This window comes from Sceloporus occidentalis, unplaced genomic scaffold (genome assembly GCF_023333645.1).
Source record: "Sceloporus occidentalis isolate IW3139 unplaced genomic scaffold, rSceOcc1.0.p SCAF_4, whole genome shotgun sequence".
Lineage (NCBI taxonomy): Eukaryota > Metazoa > Chordata > Lepidosauria > Squamata > Phrynosomatidae > Sceloporus > Sceloporus occidentalis.
This window is the reverse complement of record NW_028316984.1, coordinates 75,490,291-75,514,504: the sequence shown is the minus strand read 5'-3', so window position 1 is coordinate 75,514,504 and position 24,214 is coordinate 75,490,291. Positions and strand designations below refer to the sequence as shown.

At 39.9% G+C, this 24,214-nt stretch overlaps 1 protein-coding gene across 2 annotated transcripts in view; it reads right to left on the bottom strand.

Annotated features, from left to right (window-relative positions):
* The window catches only part of LOC149314005 (SNF2 related chromatin remodeling annealing helicase 1-like), a 51,828-nt gene that overhangs the window by 4,853 nt on the left and 22,761 nt on the right, over window positions 1-24,214 (bottom strand). For both annotated transcript variants that reach the window (XM_089520356.1, XM_089520355.1), the window contains exons 9-15: window positions 23,068-23,133; window positions 9,929-10,069; window positions 6,276-6,494; window positions 4,547-4,617; window positions 3,917-4,019; window positions 1,537-1,719; window positions 164-264 (exon numbers count right to left, since the gene is read on the bottom strand). In XM_089520356.1, the coding sequence (XP_089376482.1) occupies window positions 164-264; window positions 1,537-1,719; window positions 3,917-4,019; window positions 4,547-4,617; window positions 6,276-6,494; window positions 9,929-10,069; window positions 23,068-23,133 (884 nt within the window). The remainder of the gene's footprint in view (window positions 1-163; window positions 265-1,536; window positions 1,720-3,916; window positions 4,020-4,546; window positions 4,618-6,275; window positions 6,495-9,928; window positions 10,070-23,067; window positions 23,134-24,214) is intronic.

Sequence of the window (24,214 nt, the reverse complement as noted above, 5' to 3'; positions counted from 1 at the left end):
TCAAATGCCACTGATGTGATATACAGAGATCATTTCTTGTTTCATGCTATAAGCAACCAGGTGTCATGTCTGTACTGTTTCCTACTGCGCTCTAACCCCTTTCCCATTTACAAATTACATATTGGATACTTGAGACAATAATGTAATATTTTCCACCTCCTACCATAAATAATCATCAGCTGTGCCTTTTGCTACTAAATAGTGGATGCTCACAGAACTCGTTTGCCCAATTCGATGTGCCCGATCCTCTGCTTGAATCAAAACCTGAATTGAAAAACCAAACATATAAAATAAATAATACAATGGAGCAGAGTTATTGCTATTGCTATAAGGCTCAACAATCAACCAATGATTCATTACGCAGTTCAGGGCTGATTGGCTTCTCATGCCAAGTTGCAGACAAAAATTAATAAACTTGGGAAAATCGACGGCTGAAGTACTGCTATTCCCATTTCTTAAAGGGGAAACTGAGCCTAAGAAAGCAAGTAAGTATTCACAAGATCAAAACACATCTGAAATGGGTTAGCCATCTACATCTTATACTCCTGTTTTTATTATTAGAGGGAATGACTAAGGAATGGCAAAACAGCTGAATGTTTTATAGCGTACAAGAGGTTTCTTTAAAGCTTTTCTGAATTTTGCTTCTGATACAGGAAAATTGAAAATAATTCAAATCTAGAATATATTAATGTAAGAAACTGCTCACATAATTATTCTATTGGGGGAAAAGTCATTCTATCAGACTTTTTCCATCTTCCTTTTCAGGAAGGTATATTTCAGGATGGGAATGGTGCCCTTTATTCTGGGAGAGCTGAACTCAAGTTCTGCCTCTTTCACAGATTTTTGTGGCACTGGGAAGCTCCTATGGCACTCCACCCTCCTTCTCACCTAACCTATTTCATACAATTATAAAACTGAAGACACTGGACATAGTCAAGAAGACGTCATAACTATGGCCCGATACAGGCAAAAAGCGCTGTCCTGGGGCTGATTTAAGGGCTCCGTAGGGCTGGGCGTCCATACGTGCCCACCCCTAATAGTGGTGCCCGTGTGCCATCTTGCTGCGGCTCCGTCCACAGACCGCGTGACGATGATGCGTGGGCATCCACGTGCCCAAACGGCACTAGTTGGAAACAGCGGTGTCAGGGCGTGCGAGCACAATTATGGCGATTCTAAAAAGAAGCCGCTCTGGGGGCTTCTTATTAGGGAGTGTGTCAGTGCTGTGTGGTGCGGTTGGCGCAGCACCGACACACTCCCTAACAAGAAGCCCCCAGAGCGGCTTCTTTTTAGGAGCGACAAGGAGTAAAGAGGGGTGGAATGGAGCTGCCCGTCTGTATCCCCCCTAAATTTAGCTGAATGGAACTTAAATTATTTTTGATTTTTCTAGACTGTGCCCAGTTGAAATTTTAGAGGACTAAAGATAGGAGGAAGAGTTTAAAGCAGGGTTTGACAAACTACACCGCAACACCCACATATGCTCTCACCCTTAGGATCAGTCATCAGCCCAGTGCCCACCAATAACATAAGATGTCTTACCCCAGGATTCCAGAATAATTCTGCAAACACAACCAAATCAGCAGATGAGAGAGTAAGCCCCATGTTAGCAGCTGTTAAGGAGAGAACGGCCACAGAAAGCTTCTCAGAGAACTGAAAATCCTGGCAGAGAGACTGACGCTCAGCTGAGGGTGTGGAACCATCAACACGAATGTACCCAATGTGCTGAAAGGGAAGTTGAAGAAATGGGGTAAACTCTCATTGGGGTTAGTCCTATATGATTACCCAGCTGGGGGGAGAGGAGTTTCACAACCAAACTAAGGGTGCATCTACACTGTAGAAAGAATGCACTTTGACACCACTTTAAGCACTGTAGCTCCATCCTATGGACCACTGGCATTTATAGTTTTACATGATCTTTAACCTTCTCTGCCAAAGAGTGCTGGGGCCTCACAAAACTACAAATCCCAGGATTCTGTAGGATGGGCTCATGGTAGTTAAAGTGGTGTAAAACAGCATTATTTCTACAGAGGGGATGCACTCGATGCTTTGAGATCTCTGTATACTCATGTATAAATCTAGAAATTTTAGTCAAAATTAACCCCAAAAAACCCTAAGGCAAGAGTGTTATCTGTCCTAGAAGCACTGGCTCCCTCATCCACCCAGCATTTAGTGTGACCTTAGTTATGCCTGCTGGAATTTTGTAAATTTTTTGGCATTTACCTTTGCTTCATCCTTTAGATCCTTTGTTACATGCCCCTGAGTTTTAATCTCGATTTATCCATGGATCAAATACTTTTGACCCCAAAACCTGCCCTCGACTTATACATGAGGTCGACTGATAGTTGAATATATATGGTAGTTAACTTTCTAAGCTGTTGTTTACTTTTACTTACTACATTTGTGTCCTTCCTTTCTTCCAAGTATATTCAAGATGTTCACAGAAACTTTCTTTATGGCCTTATTTCCAGGTGTTGGATAAGACCAGATTTATTTTATTTTCACTTATATCTGAACCATAAATGATCCCAATAACCATTTGTTGGCTGGTTAATAGTTTACTTCAGATTCTCTTTGATGACAGGTTCAGCTTTCCTTGTTATTAAGGGGTACTACATACTGACACTTTGGCCTGCTTATAGACTGACCTCATCTAACCCTTCTCCTCACCACTTGTGAGAGATAATGTAATTCTTCAATTGATCTATGCTGCAACTGACAAATGCAGACATTCAATCCAGTACTGAAACAAACATTTTCTGATTTTGCCAACCAGACCCAAAAGTTCCCCTCACTGAGTTATGCAATACAGGAAGGACTTATGATGTGCGTTGTTGTATATGTGAAGAGCATCTCCTGCCATATACCTGCTTTTTAATACCCTAAGTGATTCCTTAGCACAAACAGAGATATGGTTGGAGAGTCATCTCTAGTCTCATCTCTCAAGCTTTGGAGGAAGCACAATTTTTTCAAAGCCCAGAAGGTACTGGAGACAAAAATCTCAGTCAGGGAGCAATAAAGTCAGCAACAAACAGCCATGAATCTTGATTGGTAACAAATTGTTGTTATTATTATTATTATTATTATTATTATTATTATTTATATAGCACTGTAGATTTGTGCAGCGCTGTACATAAAAACAACAAATATAAAAGCGTAAACCTGCCTATGGCGTACAATCTAAGAAATGATAGGATAATACAAATAAAACACATAGCAATACAGGAAATGGTTCAATAAAACAGGCAACAGAAAGAACATCAGATACTAGCCAACTACTAGCCAACTACCTTCCAGAATTTATTTCAAGTGGTTATTCAGTTTAAAAAGTGCTAATAAAGACATTTTAAATGTACCTTTTCACTGTTCTCATATTTCTTTTCTGATTGCATTAGATATGATTTAGAGCAGTTATAGATTTACAGTAGGCATATACATCTTCCAGATATTGTTGGGCTGCAAGTTTCAGCAGCCCTAGCCATAATAGCCAATGGTGAAGATTGCTGGGAGTAGCAGTCCAAAAACATCCAGAGAGCTGTATGATTTGTACCCCTTCTTCATAACTTTATAAAGGTTGTTTTTCATACCTGTTTGTTCTAACCATTCAGCCTTTTAAAACTTTTAATTCATGTCATGGCAATAATTCAAAATATAAGATCTGACCTCTGGAAGACTGTTTTTAATGTCTATAAATCCTCCTGATGCTGCTTGGTTTAGTTCAATGTTATGTATTCCTATAACAAATTTGTATTAAGTGGGTTGAGGAAGTTGTAAAATGAGACAGCCATCTGAACATGTATGGAAAGGTTCTACTAACCAACATGACCAGGTGACAGGAACCTTCATTATTATGTCAGCCTTAAAAGAACTTGTCAAGATCCCCAAGCCCTGAAGAGTAAATATAGTAAATGCAACTGTTTACCTTTTTCTCCAGCTCCTCAGTGACAGCATCCAAAACCAGTTTGTGGTGAGCAAATACCAAAAATTTCTCTCTTCCACTTTCCAGTAAGTCTAGGATATATTCTCTGTAGTTAGAGAAAGGGAGGGGAAAAACCATACACAAATATTACTTGTTCTAGAAACAATCTATGTGTAACATGCTAAATTAGTGGTTCTTAACTTTTAATCATGTCTGAGAAATGAGTTATACAGTCAAATCTCAACTCCTAGGGTCAACTTTTCACATGCTTGAGATCACATAGACTACAGATTGGTTGCTAAGAATATAAAGAGAAGAACTTTTGACAAGTGCAGTAAACATACTACAAAAAATTGGGTCAATATACTACTATCTGAATAATCTATTCTTTTCTTTTGAAGATCTGTGCATCACCATATAAAAAGGTAGTTCATAAATATTAAATTAAAAATAAATGAGAGCAGACAGAGCTAGCATCTTATTCTGAAACATCTTTAACAAATTCACAAGGCTGGTTCAATACTGTTGCCACTGCTCAAGTGTTTTAATTAATTGACTTTGCTGCAGATCTATCATGCAACTTCCTTCCCAGTAGTCAGGGATATCACATTGTACTCCAAAAAAGCAACTTACATGATACAGTGGATTTTGGCTTGTGCAGTCCTGTTGTAAAAGAGAATAAGAGCTTCTTTCTCTTCTTGTTTCTGCAAACACATTATTGGGGTGAGGGAGATGTCAGTGATGTCTGCAGGAATGGTGCTAGTAGTTCATAGGGTAAGAAAAACTAACCATACCTTTTTAATGAACATTTTTTCATTTGCTGAAAGTTTTTGATTTTGTATAATCCCCTCAGTCCAACAGAAATGAATTATCAGCCTGACCCATCCCCCATCTGAGTGAAGGTAGTTGCAGAATGTCTGCTTTATCAATCAGTTCAAGATCAGGATACCTACAGAGTACTGTCAGTATATTTAAAACACAACACTATGAAATGCCTAAACCCAAATTATCCTCCCATTAAGCTGGTGGGGTTTTGTTTGCATGCAGGGCTTACAAGAAAATTTGTGAAAGGCCTCTGACCAACCATCGGGCATACACTTGTAACAGTTATCTGCCACCGACTAGGATGGTAGCCCCAACTTCCTGACATTATCCCCATTTAACTTCCCATGGCCAAAAAAATCACCATAATGCCCAACACTAAACTCAATTCAAAAGAATGCCAAGCCAATACATGGCAGGTGTTTTGTTATCATAACTGCACAGCCTTATCTTGAATAAAGTCTACAATTTATATAAGTAGGTGTCATAGGATTTTTTTTGATAATATTTTCCTGGAGAGTTTCTTTTGGGCAGAACTGAGAAACAACACCAAAAACAAAAGAGGTGTTTGGAACTTTATACAGGTGTAGCACAAAAGATTTTTCACCCCATTTGGATAAATATAATGTTCTTTTATTTTTTTATTCTTGCGTGTTTTTATTCCTCCCTGTTTATTCCTCCATTTTAATTCTATATCTAGCAGAGACCAGCTGTGAAAGGCAGATATGGACTAGTTCATACATTACATATTTTGGGGTACTTATAAAAATAACGTGTGCAAATGTGAGAAATACATCTACCATACACAAACTGATGTATGAATAAGCTGTAACTGGCTCTAGTTCTACTCCAAAAGTGTAGATTTTACGAAAGCTTGATTTTGAACAATGTTTGAAATGGGCCTAGCCAAAAGGATTCTGCCCTTTGCTGGGGAATACCTAAATTTTAATCCAAGTATCTGCTCTCTGACAGAACTTTACTATCTATACTCCCAACTGAAGACACACGCATACTGTGAATGCAAAGCCAACCCTATAAATTGTGCAGCCAATATTGGTTCCTAAATGGTCCCTTTCAGGCATCTGAGGCAGAAGCAAAATCATAGCCATCCATCTGTACACAGTGTAACTAGACCAAAGCAAATAGAAACTCCATTCAGACATCACAACAAACAATGGCACATGCCGGTCATAATTAAGAGTCCATACCATCTTGAGCTTCCAAATATACAGGAGAGAAATAGCCTGCTTTTGATTTCTTGTCTTTTCAGTGCACAGCTCTAGCAAGTCCTACAGCCACTCCTGTCTCTGCAGGGAAGTAGCCTCTTGAGCTAGGCAACACCCTTAACAGAAACAATAGTTTGCAAACCAGCTTCAAACTGTGGTTTGACATTGTGGCCAGGCGTCCCTTTACAAACTAGGTTTTATAAGCTGATGTAGGTTTAGACATACCCATCCACCATGCTCTGGCTTCACAAAGTGTGATTTAGCATTATAACTGAATGTTATTATATTCATGCCCAACAATAGTTCCAACTTACATTTTTGTAACCCTTTGCCATTTCCTTTGCAGCTGCTGCCAGCTCAGCCTTTGTTCTTGCATTAATGCCTTCAGGAGCCACCACAACCACTTTGCGCTGCTTTGCAGGGAGTTGGGAAAGTACATTGGATTTCAGTCGGCGGATCATGATAGACTCTTCCAGAAGAAGTTTCAGCTCTCCAAGATTGGATGATCCAGAATAATCCCATCCCCAAGGCCGCTGAAATCAGCAGAAAGTAGAGACTATCATCATCTGTAGTGTAAATATATCATTATCAAAGCCATTGCAAGAGCTATGTTTATAGTGTGCATTTATACACTTGGAATAAGACAGATTGCATTATTTGGATTTTTTTTTTATGGTAAGACTTAGTCTACATAACTGTTGGAGGTGGAGCTTCTGAGTGGTGATCAGTATTCCACATTGCTCTCTATTATTTAGTATTTGTCTTCTTGCCAATCCAACCTACCCTGTTTTGCACAATTCATTCTATACATTTACTGTTTTATTAAAACACTTCTATCAACTGAGGATCACAATGTGGCATACAGCATGTTTATATATGTATGTATGTGTGTGTGTATGTATATGTGTGTGTGCATACACACACACACACACACGTTTAGATTAAAACCATTAATACTTTAAACAAATAATTTAAACAAATTAAAAACATTAAAAAAATATCCAGTTGAAATAACTTTAAAAGCTACAACCATTCAAAATCATAGATGCTTGGAAGTAAATTAGAAATTAAATTAAAAACTATTTTGAATGGCTTGGCTCCAAAAGGAAACCAATGTTGGTACCAGTAAGTTGTCCAAGAGGTGAGCATTCCCCAATTAGGGAACCTTAACTGAGAAGGTTCTCTCCCATATTGTTTCACTTCATGTTGTTCCCACTGGTAAGACTTCTTTTGTTAGTCAGAGGCTAGGTCCATGTGCTGTAGGCTTCTGAAACCCTGCCACAACAGCTAGTTCACTCTTCTTTGGGGCCTTTCTGATTTTGGCAGGCTTAGCCTATACATGGCCAAGGGTATCTTTAGGGCCATAAGAACTTTCACTTTAATGAATGCAGAAATCCACAGAAAATGACATTCTGTACCAAGGAGCATACATTCTGTGCTGCTCTGCGCAGCTGTGGAATGATAGCCTATTCTCAGCCTCATTGCCAACTCTGATTCAAATTGAGTCCCAAAGACTCAATACCAGGAATATCCAATAGCCTTGTAAACTACAACTGTTCAAAACACACATTCCTTGACTCTGAGGGACAGCAACACAATGAACTTGGAAGCCAAGAAGCTGCATCCCTGCCTGCTCTCAACTGTAATTTGGATATACCTTTAAGAGAAGCTTTTGAATATTTCCCAACTGAGCATCTGTCCAATCTAAGTGTACATTTTCATCTTTTAACACTCACTAACAACATCAACTGCTTGAAAAATGGCTCTAGAGCACCTCTTTTTGCAAAATTTGGCTCATAAATTAACCAGGTGACACTAGATTTGTTGCATTTTTTATGAGCAAGAAGTGCCAAGAAGTTGGATTGTAAACCAATATAAAAATTCCATATCTTTGCTTATTGCATTTGCCAGAGATTTGTGGCTTTCTGCCACAAAATAAATCAATTCCTTTTAAGTGAAATATATTTTACATAGAGGTGTTGAGCTGTGAGGATTTTTTGTTTAACCAAGACAATACTATTCCTGTTAGGAGCATATCACTTTTATTACACCAATTTCTATCCTTATGGATCCCGGACCAATTTTTATACCATCTTTTTGAACACTGTGAAGTTCAATTAATTATTATAAAACAGAAACAGAGCTCCAAACATTATATTTGGCTTGTAATATTAATGCAAGCATAGGGAAAAATTAGCATGTAAAAAAGAATAATCTTAAACATTCCTTTTATCTACCAGTTCTCATTTGCCATTCCCCCTCTTCCAGCAGTTAGGATCCATGGTTCAAAAGAAGATTGACAAGGGACATTTGTGGTAAGTATTCTTAGATCCTGGAAAGACTAAGACCTTGCATCCTAGCCTTCTGTCTTTAGCCTGCAGGGACGTTTTGGAGGAACATATGTGCTTCTATAATGTGTGGCTCCCTTCTATCCTCAACTTCCTACCCAGTCTAGTTGTCTTCTCGGCTGAAAAAAATTGCTTTACCAAGTGGAGGCACATGTACCGTGACCAATGGGGTGAATGACCTCATGTATCTTTCCTATTAGTAAATTTAGCTATTCCTACATATTGACAATGGTGGGGAGGGGGCGCAGAGGACAGGGAGAGTATGGTAATACAGAATAGAAATATACATTAATGGTTGCCATAATTCTCCCTTTTGTTCCAATCCCTGAAGGTTAAGAGGAAGAGCAAAGCAAAGCTACACTCACTTCTTTTCACCCTGTTCACTCCCTAGTCTCACGTCTACATACAAATAGCAAAGTCACAAATAATCTTGACATGAAACATTAATGCACTTTCTGCAATTAGGAAGATTTGGATAATATGTCATGTTAAAGCACAGAACACAGAGGGGGGAGGGAGAGAGATGTGAAGAAAAATACAATTATTACAGCTGCTTTTCTCATTCAACAGCTTAATAACTAGTAAAATCGCCTTAGGGGCTATGGAAAGGACCTGTGAAATTCAGCTGCTTTGTGAAGGTGGGTGATTAATAATGAAACAAAACTGAATGACCCTTACAGACACTATTAAGAAGACATTTAGGATAAAAGCAAGATGTTGTCCAAGACCTGAAGGTCAAACCCAATTTACAAAAATACAACAATGGCAGTGAGAACTCATTCTGTTCCTATGTCCTCCCTACTCATTCTCAGATGCTACTCAATTATATGCCACATGATTCTACCTACACCTTCACACACACCAAGCATTTTTAAAAAGGCATGTAACAATTGTGTGTGTATATGTGTGTCATGTGCCTTCAAGTCATTTCTGACATATGGTGACCCTAAGGTGAACCTTTCACAGGGTTATACACCTGTAACAATTACAGGTGAATAAGTCCACAAGGTTTACACAGGAACTCCAGGGCCACATTTATCCCAGAAAGGGACAGCAAGGTGTGACTCCCATCATCTTTCATCATTGCCTAATCTGGCTAGGGCTGACAGCAACTATAGTCCAACATCATCTGGAGGACCACACAGTCATCACTCCTGCAACCTCAGATGATTATCCATCAGTTCTGTCTGGAAGTACCAAGCTCCCACTGGACACAATCACTTTTAAATGGAAGAAGATACACTTTATACTAAATTAGATCCTTAACCACCTAGGTCAGTGTCATCTTGCAGGAGAGGCAGCATCTTGCCAAGGCCTCAGGCCGAGGTCTGCCCCATCCCTGTTGCTCAAATGGTACTTTTTCAACTGCTGGGAAACAAATCTAGGATCTTAACACATTCAAAGCACGTGCTCTGTCAAGAAGCTATGACCAATTGCTGCTGTGGAAGATCTGCTCTTTCAAAGGGCAAAACCTCAATAAGAGGAGATGGTAAATGGAATGGTGTTGCTTCCCCATGATCTATGCAGAGCACAGAATGCTTCCCAGCATGCATTCAGTACTATTATTTCCAAAGAATAATTCCCTCGTTCCCACTTTGCCAGGAATAGCCCACAATTACCTGCTTAGCATCACAGTAGCGGAGCCCAAAGGCATGGAATTGAGAGAAGAAGGATGGCCTGACAGCTGCCATCTGTGTATACAGCTCAGCCGGGCGTGACATGGCAGGAGTTCCTGATAGCAAGATCACTCGTTTGGCAGCCTGCAAGAGTGAAAATGTTGTAGGTTAGTTCCATGGCCACCATCCCAAACAGAAATGAGGAAACAAAATCTGGTTCCAAAAACTGTGGACATTGCTGACTGAGTTCAGCTAATGCAGTGGAATGGGGGTGGGTGAAAAGGGAGATGTGTGAGCTGAGAAAAGCCTTGTTCACATATCTCTTAAAACCGCCACCAGCTCACTAGGTGGCAGCTTGCTAAACCTCTGTGTCTCTGCCTTTGTATCCAGTACCATTGACCATAAGATAAAGAGCACTCTCTGGCAAGCGGCACCTTTGACAACATCTTCCATAAACCTTTTTGCTGTGTATCCAAGTTAGACTAAAAAGGCTGATAATGTTTGCAGTACTTACAATGGTTGCCAATACTGGCTGAAATTAGAGTTTTATTATGGCTTTTATTTTTAATCAGAGCTTCAAAACATTGTACAGGTTGAATCTCCCTTAACTGGAATATTCCAAAATCCAAAACTTTCCACATAAGTGGCTGACATAATGACACCTTTGTTTTCTGACAGTTCAATGTACAAACTTTGTTTCGTGCACAAAATTATTAAAAATATTGTGTATAAAATTACGTCCAGGCTATGTGTATAAGGTTTATACAACATATACAGTAAATGAATTTCATCTTTAGAGTGGGGTCTCATCTCTTAAGATATGTCATTATGTATATGCAAATATTCCAAAATTAAAAAAACGAAACAAAATCTGGTCCCAAGCATTTTGGATAAGGGAGACTCAAACTGTAGTCAAGAATATTGGCTGGCATCCTGTTAGTAATTAATGATGTCATAAACCTGCCTTATGACATTCGGTCACTGCCTAGGTCAGAATTATTTCCCCAAAATGTGACAGGAACCAGCAGGGACCACTAGGGGTCATTGGGAGGTCCCTGCAGATGACATCCTTGCAGTGTCCAGCTAAAGTAAAGTAGGTGGGTACAGCCCTGATTGCTCTGCAATAACCTGGATATGGCCAAATTGGGGCTAGCTGTGAGGCTCTTACAGTAGATTGGTGGATGAGACATTGTTACAGAGATGTAGCTATGTGAAACACTTTTCAAGACTGTGGATTTTTTAAAAAGAAAACATCATCAAACTAGATATTGAAAAAGAAGCATACTTTGAAGCCACTTGGTAGACATTCATTTTGCAGCTCTGAAAAAGGGCAGAAAACACAGCTATTTGTTTTTGCCCCTAGCTCACTACAGACAATACAATCAACAAAGGTCAAGCCACCAAGCTCATTTTGGTGCTCCCTTCATCTTGGTAACTGGGACAATTGACTATTTTATCTATCCCAAGGCCAACCTTGTCCTACAGGGATAATGTGTTACTGACTGCATTTTAAGTGTCAATGTTATAAGGAACATCACATGCTCTAAGCACTCACAATGAAAACAGAGTGATCTGAAGCATTTTAAAGAGAAAAAGATTTATTGTTTCATAAGCATTCATGACTAGAGCCATCTTCACCAGATTAATGTGTAACATTCACATACAGCAGGTATATGCATGGATCAAAAGGTGAGGGGCTTAAATTGAGCCAAACAACTATGAAAATGCAACTGAACTATCTGTGGCAAGTTTTTGCAGTTTAAAAATCAACTAACTATTCACAGCGGCAATAACGGTGATAATATAATTGTCCCTATTGTGTTATTTTAGTTGACACCTGTGATGATATAGGGAACCATTGCTTTGACTAAGCCTAAATAAATGAAGCAGACAACTAAAATCTGGTGTTCTAATTAAACAGTCTCATGGTGGAATCTGAGGCGCTTTACAGACCGCCCATTTGGGGCGGCCTGTACCCGCTCCTTTCCCCGATGGATTGGGGCCTCATCTGCCACAGCGGCAGCCCTGAGGCCCCAATCCGCCGCTTTTCCAGGCCGCAGGGAAGCGGCAAAAGGCCGCTTCCCATGGCCTGGAAAGGGGTGTCCTTGGGGCTTCAAGTCCCAAGGTCACCCTGGCACAGCGGGGAAAGGGAGAAAGGGGCCACTCGGCCCCTTTCTCCTTTGTAAAGGCTGCGCCAATGACACAAAACCCAGAAGGAGCTCCAAAATGGCCGTGATGTCATAATGATGGCGCCCATGTAGAATGGGCGCCACCATTTGGTATGTACCCTGTACATACTAGGGTTGGGGGCGCCTGAAAGAGACGCCCCCAGGCAACCCTAGTACATACAGATTACGTACTAGGGTGCCCATCTATAAAGGGCCTGACATTCCTTTTATGAAGAATGACAGCATTCTCAGGTCAGCAGCACATTGTCTTGGAAGAGTGAACTGTTCTCCCATTGATTTCCAAATGGCAATTTCCATGTCCAGTTATTCTGTGGACAAATAATAGACTCGTCCCTCCACATTTGCTGGGGTTAGGGTCACAGGATCCCTGTGAATGTGGAAAAACTGCAAATAACAAAAACACTATGTTTTTACCTGAGAGAACATCTCTCTAGGAATCTCTAGGTACGCCAGTGCAACTCTGTGGTCAACATCTGACACCAACCATAGAATTGCGCTGAAGGAGCTACAAGTGCCTAGTGGAGTGTTCTATCTGGGAATCTCAAGGTCCTTTGGTGTGAATTTTGGTTAAAGTTGACCACAGAGTTGTGCTGGAGGACCTAGATATTCCTAGAGATAACATATTAATAAAATCCATGAATAATCAAATTCTTAAGTCAAAGCCGCAAATGTGGACAGATGAGTGTAATTGTTTTTGTCCTACATGGAAATAAGAGGGGCAGTTCTGACAGGTCAGGCATTATCATATTTTAAGATACAGTGAAGAGAAAATGTAGGTTGGACAGTGAAAACAAATGAAGAAAATGCAGCCCTGTGCCCAAGAAAACGGGGAAAAAACTGAGGCTGAGTGTCTTTTCTACTGATGCTTTAGATTCAGGTGACCCCACCAAGAGATGGTAATTATGCTGGAGGACCACTGAAACAGTGACATAGATTTTAATTGGAAACTCAAAGCAAATTATTGCTCTAGCAAGACTATGCCACTAGCAAAGGTAATGCTGCCATTAGTGCCACTGACACAATCCCTGCAAGAGCAAAATCTGATTATGGTAAAAGAAAATATGGAAAAAGCTACTTCAGAGAAAGAATTCAAGAATGATACTTTACAATGCCGAACCAATGATACAATATTCTGACATTTTCCACTGGATATCCAACTGCTCCAAAATGCAAAAGAATGGTTGAGGAACACATTAGGAAATAAACATCACAGCACATGCAAAAGTGCCTTATTTTCATGCAATGATTTACTGGGTTTTTAAATGATTTTTACAGCAGGTGACCTACAGTGTGGCTGTCTGACTTGCTTTGCATGATGGCTATTATTTAAATGCACATTGTGCTGGGTACACAATTATAGCCATCCTTCCAATTCCTTCTTATTCTCTCCTTGTCAGCTGCTTAACATTTAAAGTGTGTGTTGCCCTGTCTGACACAAAATGGAAATACTGGGTGGTAATTTAAATGTAGAAGACTTTGCTTCTTGAGAAAGACAGAGCTGGGACCAGTGGGGAGACAGTGTCTATATTTTTTCAAGTTTTCATTTCTGGCATAAAATAGCATTGGAATGCATGCCAATTCTAACTGTGCAATAAGCCTAAGGTTAGACTATTAACCAAGTATCACTGCTGCAAATAATTTGAAATATATTCATCGCTACACATACAGTATTCAAATCCAAAAGTGAACTGGTTCAAAGTGAGAAAGCTTCAACTTCAGATGATTGCAGACATTCCAGAGTCAGAAAAATAAGAGTATCACAAGATCCTAAGACACAAGAAGAAATAAAGAGAAGATGACCTTGACAACTAGAAGATATTCACAACTCTATTACTTCAAAATGATTCCTACACAAAGCAGAATGTGTTTTTTTAAAAGATACCCCAAAGCTTCCATTCACTAAGGATAATAAAATCAATTCTTTCCTTGCTAGGCAAATCAGCACATATTAAGTTTTCAGCCTCTCTGTTTTGAGACAATTAAAAAATAAAAAGTTTTTTTTCTTTCTGCCGGAGGGCAATGTACAAAAAGAATATTACAGTGGAAGATAATCACAATCCTGAATGTTATCAGGATATACTGGAAAGCTGTACAATTTTGCACAAGAGTAGGGTAACATGGCTTGGACTGATGCCCAACATCCTCATACATGTTTCATTAACTGACTGGAAACATTTTTGAAAAATATAGCTCTCTAGCCATTAAGTTCATGATGCCTGATGGGCTCTCTACCTGCCAACATAACGATTATGGGATAAATATGTTCTGAATCACTTCTGGTATCCAGGATATTTTTTTCCTATACTGACCTAGGCTGCATCCGCACTGTCGAAAGAATCCAGGTTGATATCATTTTAATTGCCACGGTTCAATACTACAGAATCTGGGATTTGTAGTTTGTTGTGGCACCAGAGCTCTCTGACAGAGAAGGCTGAATGTCTCAGAAACCTACATTTCCCAGAATTTCAGAGCACTGAGCCATGACAATTAAAGTAGTGTCGACCTGGATTATTTCTGCAGTGCAGATGTAGCCCTAGTCTGCCAATCCGTTAGAATTCCTCTGTTCACTGAGGACCATCTTCTTGCTTTGAGTCAGACTTTTTGCAAAGAAAAACATCAAAAATGGGCTTTGGAAAAATAGTTATTTCATTAGAGGAAACTCTCCTCCATGAAAAATGTATTTAAAATTCACAATTTTATTTCAAAAGTAATTTTTCATTTGAAGCAAGTGTGAATTTTATTTAACTTTTGAATAACGGATATGCATAGTCCCTAACAAATTGTTCTATCACAGCAAGGGTGAGTTGGGAGGGTTGGTCATAAGGGGGGGGGATACCAACCTGCACAACCCAATACACACACACACACACACACACACACACACACACGGGGGTATCATAGAGTAATAATTACCACCTGGTATATTGATGAAATTTTGTCAGTGTCATCATTGATCCCTAAGTGCATGATGTTGAGAAAATCAGTTCATTGTGACCTTTATTTTTGTTACAGGCTGTGGCAGGAGTGACTAAAGTGTAAGATGGAGATTGAGGCTCACAGTGTGATAAAGTTCCTGCGTTTGAAGGGTAATAATACCCGACAAATTCATAATGAGATTATTATTATTATTATTATTATTATTATTATTAACCTTTATTTATAAAGCGCTGTAAATTTACATAGCGCTGTACATACAATCTTTTTAATTAGACGGTTCCCTGCCCTCAGGCTTACAATCTAAAAAGACATGACATAAAAGGAGAAGGGAAAGGTGGTGGGGCTAGTAGGCTAGTACATATAAAGTACATAGCAATACAGGAAACGGTTCGATAAAACAGGCATCAAAAGAACATCAAATAGCAAGCGACAATTATGCAATGCCTGGGAACGCTTCTCTGAACAGGATGGTCTTCAACTCTGTTTTGAAGCTGGTTAAAGAAGTGATGGCCCTTGCTTGCAGGGGAAGAAGGTTCCAGGAGTGAGGGGCAGCAAGTGAAAAGGGGCGAATCCGAGATGGGGCAGAGGAAATCCTGGGCTGGGACAGCAGACCTCGACTAACAGAACGGAGGGCCCTGGTGGGAAGGTGAGGAGAAAGAAGGTCTGATAAGTAAGGAGGGGCCAGCCCATGGAGGGCTTTAAACGTCGACAGCAGGAGCTTGTACTGAATACGGAAAGGAAGGGGGAGCCAGTGAAGGGATGCCAACACAGGAGAGATGTGGTCAGAGCGGTGGGCAGATGTGATAATGCGTGCAGCTGAATGCTGGACAGAGATTAAAGGACGGAGGTGAGAAAGAGAAGCCCAGCCAGGAGGACGTTACAGTAATCGAGTCGTGAGATCACTAGGGCATGGACCAGGATCTTGGCAATAGAGGTGGAGAGATATGGTCGGATTTTAGCAATATTGTACAAAAAGAATCGACAAGCCTTGGCTGTGGTCTGGATCTGAGGGATACACGACAGAGAAGAATCAAAGATGAAACCAAGACTGTGGGCTTATGGTAGTTTATGGAAACGACTGCCTATTTTATGACACTATTGTGAGGTGGAAAAGGAATTTCCAAACTGGTCACATGTTACTCACAGACGAGCCAAGACCTGGAAGACGATAACTGATGGACGATATGGCCATAGTTAAGAAAGTGAAGTGTTTAATCCTGGGAGACAAACAAGCAACCATCTAAGGCCCCATACAGACTGCCAAAATAAAGCTGCTTTGGGTCACTTTGGAGGTATGCTGTTAAAATGATGCATGTGTCTTAAGAGTCCGGAAGCTGCTCCAAAGCTGTGCTCCAGTCTATAGGACTGGATCGTGGCTTTGGTGTGGGTTCCGGACTCTTAGGACGCATGCATGATTTAAACAGCATACCTCCAAAGTGACCTGAAGCAGCTTTATTTTGGCCTGTCTGTATGGGGCCTAAATGATCATAAATGAAACCGGTCTCAGTTATGGTAGTGTGGAAATTGTTCATGATGAACTGCACATGTCTAAGGTGTCTGCTCTGCACACTGGGTTTCATGTTTGCTAGCCCCTTTCCAGAAACAAACATGATGCGACCTTTCAAGACAGATGTTGATGCTGTTGGAACAGGACGAAGAGGATTTTTTTGGTTGTCTGGTAACCATGGATGAATCTTGGATCAATCAGTATGGTCCAGAGACCAAAACCATGTGCATGGAGTGGAAGCATGCTGATTCCTCTCCCCCCCCCCCCACCCCAAAGGCAAAGATTCAAAAGTCAGCAGGGAAGGTCATGCTCTCAGTTTTTCGGGACTGTTGTGGAATCATTCTTACAGATTACCTTGCAAAGGGACAAACCATCACTGGCACATACTATAGCAATCTTCTGAGAGATGTTCGGAAAAAGAAATACTGCAGTATGCTCTCCAGAGGTATTCGTCTCCTAGCTGACAATGCACCAGCTCACTCATTTCAAGTTGCAGTTAACAAAGCAAGGGCATGCAGCTTTCAGATTTTGCAGCATCCACCTTATTCTCCCAAACCTCACACCAAGTGACCTTTTCTTGTTACCAGAAATGAAAAATCCATTGAGGAGTCACCGATTTAACAACACAAATTACATCATTCATGAACTGGAAAAGTGGTTTAAGGCGCAATCTTCAGACTTCTACAATAACGGTATTCAGAGGGTCAAGAAATGCTGGGGGGGAAATATAAATCTGGATGGTGACTACGTGGAGACAAGTTAACAATTACTAATCAAAACAAAGTTTCTGTCAAAAAAATTTAATGGTGATAATTAAAACATTATGATACCCCCTCGTATATATAGTGGAATCATGCTTGTGTATACCACTAACAGGGTGCCAACCTGTGTGTGTTACAGAACAAGCTAGGTCCCTACATTTTCATCATTTTAATAACATTTGATATGAAGACGTAGGTATGCACACATTGCATACATTATAAAGATGGAGGAGGCAACATACAGTGGAATTAGATGAGCTGACTGTGCAGGATTGGGTTCCTCTGAGGAATGTGGCTGTAGATGCAGCAAAACCAAAGCCAGCTGTGTCCTAACTCTGCCTCTTTTGGGGGCCTTTTGCCCCTCACTGTGGGAACTCCTCTCTCGCTGAAATTTTGCCCCTCTCCAATACTGAGGGAGATGAATCATTAATTTATTTATTTTTTTAAAAAATATTAAACATAAAACAAACATAAGTGACACATTAATTTATTTACATTGACTCTCTTCATACACTGCATTTCATATCTGACTTTCAAAGCTAACTGTGCCTAAATTATTTGTACGGTTCCTTTACTACATGTGAATAATTTTCTGATTCTATTCTAAATAACAGGATAATTTCAAATTCTTAATATATATACAATGATTTCTCATCATTAATCCAAAAATCCACTAATTGCCATTTCTCCCCGCATATTACAGTTGGCCCTCCTTATACACAGATTTTTATCCATGGCTTGAAAATATTCAAAAAAGTATAAATTTCAAATATCAAACCTTGATTTTCCATTTTTTATAAGGGACACCATTTTGCTATACCATTGTATTTAATGGGACTTGAGCATAGACAGATTTTGTTATTCACAGGGGTTCCTGGAACCAAACCTTAGCGGATAACAAGGGTCCACTAGCTAGCTCATTACCTGTTCCCAATTATTTGCAAATGACCCTAAACTTTCATCTTTCATAAGACATGTTAAATTGTCCAATTTCAGGGGCAGTACAGAGCGCGCTGGATTGGGCCAGGGCAGTCTCACTGGCAGCCCTGCGGCCCCAATCCAGCATTTTTCTGCGCCATGGAGAAGCAGAAAAATGCTGCTTCTCCATGGCCTGGAAAAGGGGTGTCCTTGGGGCTTCATGCCCCCGGATGCCCTGGAGCTAAAGAGGAGACACGGGTGGCCCCTTTCTCCTCAGAATTGTTCCCACAACCGTGTGGTTGCTACAGGAACGATCCATTCCCCAAAAGGAGATCTGTTTCAGAGTTCCTTGCGGCAACGCCGCCAGGCTGCAGTATGATGCCTGGGGCGTCACAGAGACGTCAAGCATGTGCCACGTAAAGATGGCGCCGTCCATATATGTTAGGGTTGCAGAGCGTGTGCTTGCCACATACTCTGCAACCCTAATTTTGGCGCCGACACGGAGCTTTCGGCCTGTGTATACCGGGCCTCAGCCATTTCTAATAACTTTATTTACCAGTCTTGTATCCTAGGGATTGAACTCTCTTTCCATTTCTCAGCTAATAAAATTCTAGCTGGCGGTGACATATAACATAAAATTCTACCATCTCTTTCATCTATTTCTTCATCAATTATACCGAACAAATAGAATTTGGATTTCATTTGCAATTTCAAATTGAGAATTTTTTCAATCATTTGATGTTTGAAGCTTCAATATTTTCTAATTTTTGTGCATGACCACCACTGATGTTATAATGTTCCTTTTTCTTTTAAGCATTTCCAACGTCTGTTATTTGTTTATACATTCTTGATAATTTTTCAGTGGTAAGGTACATTCTGTAGTATGCTTTATATGTATTTTCTTTAATATATAATAAATAATATTCTTTAATATTAAATATTTCTTGAATATTTTGACAGGGTGAGATTTTCATTGTTTTTTCATTGTGGAAAGAAAAACACAAAACAAAGAGAAATGAACCATTAAAAATGTGCTCTCAGGTTACATACTGGCCTAAGCATTGATATACAAACAGACAACCTTCCTCGGGCTCGTAAAAGTTACTTTGTTGGGTCCATGCCCCAGAATCCCATGGCTAATGTTCCTAACTAGGTGGAGGATTCTGGGATGTGGATTCTGGGATGTGGACCCACTAGCCAGGGCATTCTATGACTTGTCTTCCAGCAAGTAACTTTGCCACACTTTGGGCCTTCTGAACAAAGTTACTTGCAATCAGCAGTATAGCCAGTGTGCATGCACCTTTAGAAGAAAGAGGCTGCTGCCAGACCAGAACAACAGAAACTGAAATTCCAAGGCACACTTGATGTTAAGGGTCCATTCAAAATTTCAGGCTAATTTGGACCTTTTGGAAATCGTATCTCTTGACCCATATTATGGATTCATCCCTCCCACACACGCAATCCCAGTATTTGGTATCAGTACAGTGACAGCCTTTCATGTAGAATTTAGAGTAATACAGTGGAGACACAAGGAGCATTTCTATGAATAATTACTTTTGAAACTCAGTGGAATTTCAGATTTTAGCTCCATGTTTTATACATGGGCCACTGGAAGATTCCATACATCACTGGCCTAAAGTCATTTCTTGAGCAATTTATATTTGAAAGCAAAAAGGATTGTAAAAAATGCCACTTTATCTTAAGAAGCCATCAGTGCCTAAATGATATCAAAGATTAAGGCAAGGCTTTTAATATTATAATATCTACATTTCCCGCACCAAAAAAATGTATTCAGACCAGCTCTTCAGCAGAACTTTAGAACGAATATGAAACTTAAAGGCTCTTTATTAATCCATTATTGATTACATATCCTTCATCCAAGCCATTTTAAGGATTTTCACATTCCATATTGGAAAATCTTATTCATCAGGTTGATATTAAATACTCAGAAAACAGTAAATGTCAGCCTCAAAATAAATCAACTTAATTGGAGGTTACAGTCATTTCAATATTTATGGCTATAAAAGCAGATCATTATTTTTCAAGGGAGCTTCACTGAAACTGACTCAATCACCTGGAAATTCATCAATGTCCTAAAATACATATATGTCCCAATATATCAGACACTTCGGAATAAGTAACAATTATATATTTGTCTTGCCATTATTTGTCAAATCGTTTCAATGCTAAAGTTTGTCCAGTTTGGATTCTGAACTTATTTCATCTATGCTGATCCAAAGTGAAGTTTAAGTGATAGGAAAATGAAGTCAGTTGACCTGCCTCACTTAATGGGTTCATTATCTTTCTAGAAGGTGGGGGAGAAATTAAAAATTAATCAAATAGATTATGCTTGGCTGTCTGATAATAAATGATTTATAGCCATTTTTGTATCCTTCCCCAAACTCCTCCCCCCTCCAGCTTCTTTTTTCCATGGAAAAACTGGAATGATGTATACAAATGCCAGCAATCCAGTAAAGCCCTGAAATCTCCATTCATGCACCTCAAGGTTTTGTGCATTAACACTGAAATAAAGTGAGTAACAAAATACTATGGCAGATTTCCTGACCTCTTTTTAAATAAGAGTTTCAAACTGAGCGGGCATGAAAGATGGATTATAGTCTAAGCAGTGTCTGAGAGAATGTTACCACATGCTTTGCTGGGCAGCAACAGCAAAACAATGGACAGAATTTAACACTCCTAGTCCTCCCATCCAAGAGGAAAAAAACACGCAGGGGGTGGGATGTTCTCCTGATTTCTTGACTCGTTTTGCCTACCTAATGACAAAAACAACAACAGCTGTCACTTTAGCCACTGTGCTGGTAAGGAGATGTAGCCCTGCAGTAAACCACAGGATTAATTCCAGTTAAGAGAATCTTAGGTAGCAAAAACTGAGAATGTGGGAGAGTTCCTGTCATTTAGAGAAGGCAGAACTAGCCAAAACTAGTCAAGCAACTGACTATGAATAAGCTGCTTCATATTTGAGTGAATCATACAGAATCACGAATAGAATCATGGAAGATAGGTATTTCAAACTACCATGATACCTAAGGGGAACTTCAATGTTCAGAGGCAGTGTACTTCTGAATGCCAGGTACTGCAAGATCCCAAGTGAGGGAATGTCCCTTCACACCTGGGACTGTCCCAAAAGCTTCTGGTTGGCCACACTTGGAAGGAGAATGGTCAACCAGATGGGTGCTTGGTCCAGTCCAAGTGCTCTTGTGCAACCTTCTCAAATCAGGTGGTCTCCAAATTTGTTGAACTATGACAACCTCATTCCCCCAGCCAGCATGATTGGTGGTCATGGATGATGAGAACTAATCCAACCTCAGCTAGAGGGCACCAGGCTATGATCAGCTTTTCTTTTAACTCTTCTTTAAGGGCAGGCAAGGAGCAGTCTCAGCCACAGCACTAGGAGAACTCTGGATCAAGTAAGATGGTACAATTAGCAGTAATTTAAGGTGAAACAGAGCAATTAAGACCCAGCACATTGTCCAGCTACAATTTTAAGTGATTGTAGGCAATCACAAAGACTGTGCAACTATAAAACAAAGTAAACCCTAGTGCGGGATGGGGAACTTATGGTCCTCCAGAAGGTGTTGGACCATCAGCCTCCACCACTGGCTGTGCTGACTAGAACCGATTGAAACTGCAGCTCAATATCTTCTGATGGGCAACATGTTGACCATCTCTGCAATTCTCTTGGCAAAACCAGTCTTGTACCTACATTACTTTAGTGGTTTATCACTTTATTTAATTTATATCCCACCTTTCTCACAACATGAAGTGAAACATGGAACATCTTGATAATGATAATAATGGTATGATATACGAACCCAATTCCATGATATACTAACCACCACAAAATGGATGGAATGAGGACAGTTACATTTGCTTTGAAAATGTGGGGAGCAGTCAACCATATATGAAAGAACCACTAAAGTTTCAAAGGCATGGTCCGACAGAGTTCTTCTTTGACCACCAAGGGAATTCACTACCTGCAAATTAGTATGAGACATTCTTAGGAATGGAAGAAGGAACTGTACTACTTATCATAAATGCCATCAAGACAATTGGTACACAGCAACTTTTGACATGGCATTCACAACAGCAGAGGGGCTCTGCAAGTGGAAGTGCTAGAGATGCAATACCTGTGATTCAGAAGTGCTCTCAAAAGAAGACGGGTTCATAACCAATGCACATTCACTGTGCAAGAAAAGCCTGATCATGCCCAAAACAAAACTGAGGATGTTTACATTTCAATGCCACATCAAGAGAGGTTAGTTTTTGGTTGAATCATCTCTGTGTCAGAATGCATTTTTGCATTTGCAAATGCCAACTACACAAACATCACACCAGATTAAAGTCCACATGGCATTCCTTATATCTTTTAAGCCAGAATATACAAACTTTGATATCTGTCTGACTTTCAAGCAAAGACCACTGAGCAAAGACTTGATATGGCTTATCCATAAGTAACAATTCTGGGCTTCTCTCCATTTGTCCGAAGGATCACAGTACAGCTGAACATTAGTCAATAGGGGGAAAGAAGATGTCTACTACTGTGTTTATATTGCTTTACCTCCTCTGAAATCAGAATTTAGCAGGATTAGCTGCATCAAGGACACATGAATAGAGTGAAACTTTGGAACTGGTACTATTTCATTCCGTCACACATCATGGGTTTTCTCCTGACTTTCTTCTGTCACTATAGTACTGTGTGCCCTTGAGCTTTTTAATCAGTCGTTATTGCTCTTTCCTATATACCAAACGTCTTGAATGCATAACACCTAAAAATCAAGAATGCTAGTTTTGAAACCCTGGCATACTCACTTTTAAGAGAGGCATTGCAGCCCGGCATCTCGCAGTTTTCCCATTCTTAAGAAAATGTGATTCATCCTGAAAGAGAGAGAAAAAGAAACCTTGAGCCACAGCCAAGCAACCTAACGGCAATTTAATAATCATCCTGATAATTTTTGTGTAGTATCCTAGCTAAGAAGTACACAATTCAATGGAAAGCAGCATTCTGGATGCAATTCCTGTATAACAAAAGATAGGACCGCTTGCTCAAAATGAAAGTTACTACGAGTATAAATAAATAATAATAATAATTAATAAATAAAATTTTATTTATATCCCGCTGCTCTGTCCGAGGCAATCGGGGCGGCTTACAAGTTAAAACAGTACAGTCCCAAATCCCAGTATCCCCCCAAAAAATAATGAAACAATTCACAGTTTAAAACATACCTTAAATTAAACAATCAAACAGTGGCTATAGCAGATTCAGAGGGATAATGGGTTCGGATCTTTGGTGGCCGGTTATCTATTCGGGAAAGGCTTGCTGGAAGAGATCCGTTTTAACAGTTTTTTAAAAGCTGTTTAAGCTAGTAATGTGACGGATCTCCTCTGGGTAGTTGCAGTTGCATAATCTGGAAGCAGTTGCCAAAAAGGTCCTCTGGGTAGTTGCAGATAGCCTAGTTTTTATAGGCTGCAATATTCCTCCCAGAGGACCTGAATGCACAGGGTGGATTATAAGGAAGGAGGCAGTCCATAACACAAGATGTTAGCTATTTTTATTGTATTTTTTACTGAATATTTTGCATGCAAGTGTGTGATACTACTTGTTGAATCTTAGTACTAAGAAATATTTTTAACAAAAAAATTAAAGTTACTAAGAAAGGAAAACATGACATTGTCATGATATATCAGACAAGCAAGCAGATTTGGATGTGGGGGGAGAGAAAAATTACTCTTTGGATATTGTTTTACCATAATCTGTAAATGTAAATAACTGTCAGTCCCACTCTGCATTAGCTCTCTCAAATGAAGGGTTAATGGTGGTGGTGGGGAGAAACATATCAGAGAGGGGGAAATCTAATTAGGAGCCCACTGGTATGCTGTTAAAGACTCACCAGGTAGGTTATTATCTCCTGCAATGAGCTCTCTCTCTCTGTTGCTGTTACAAGGCTGAGCTTCAGGA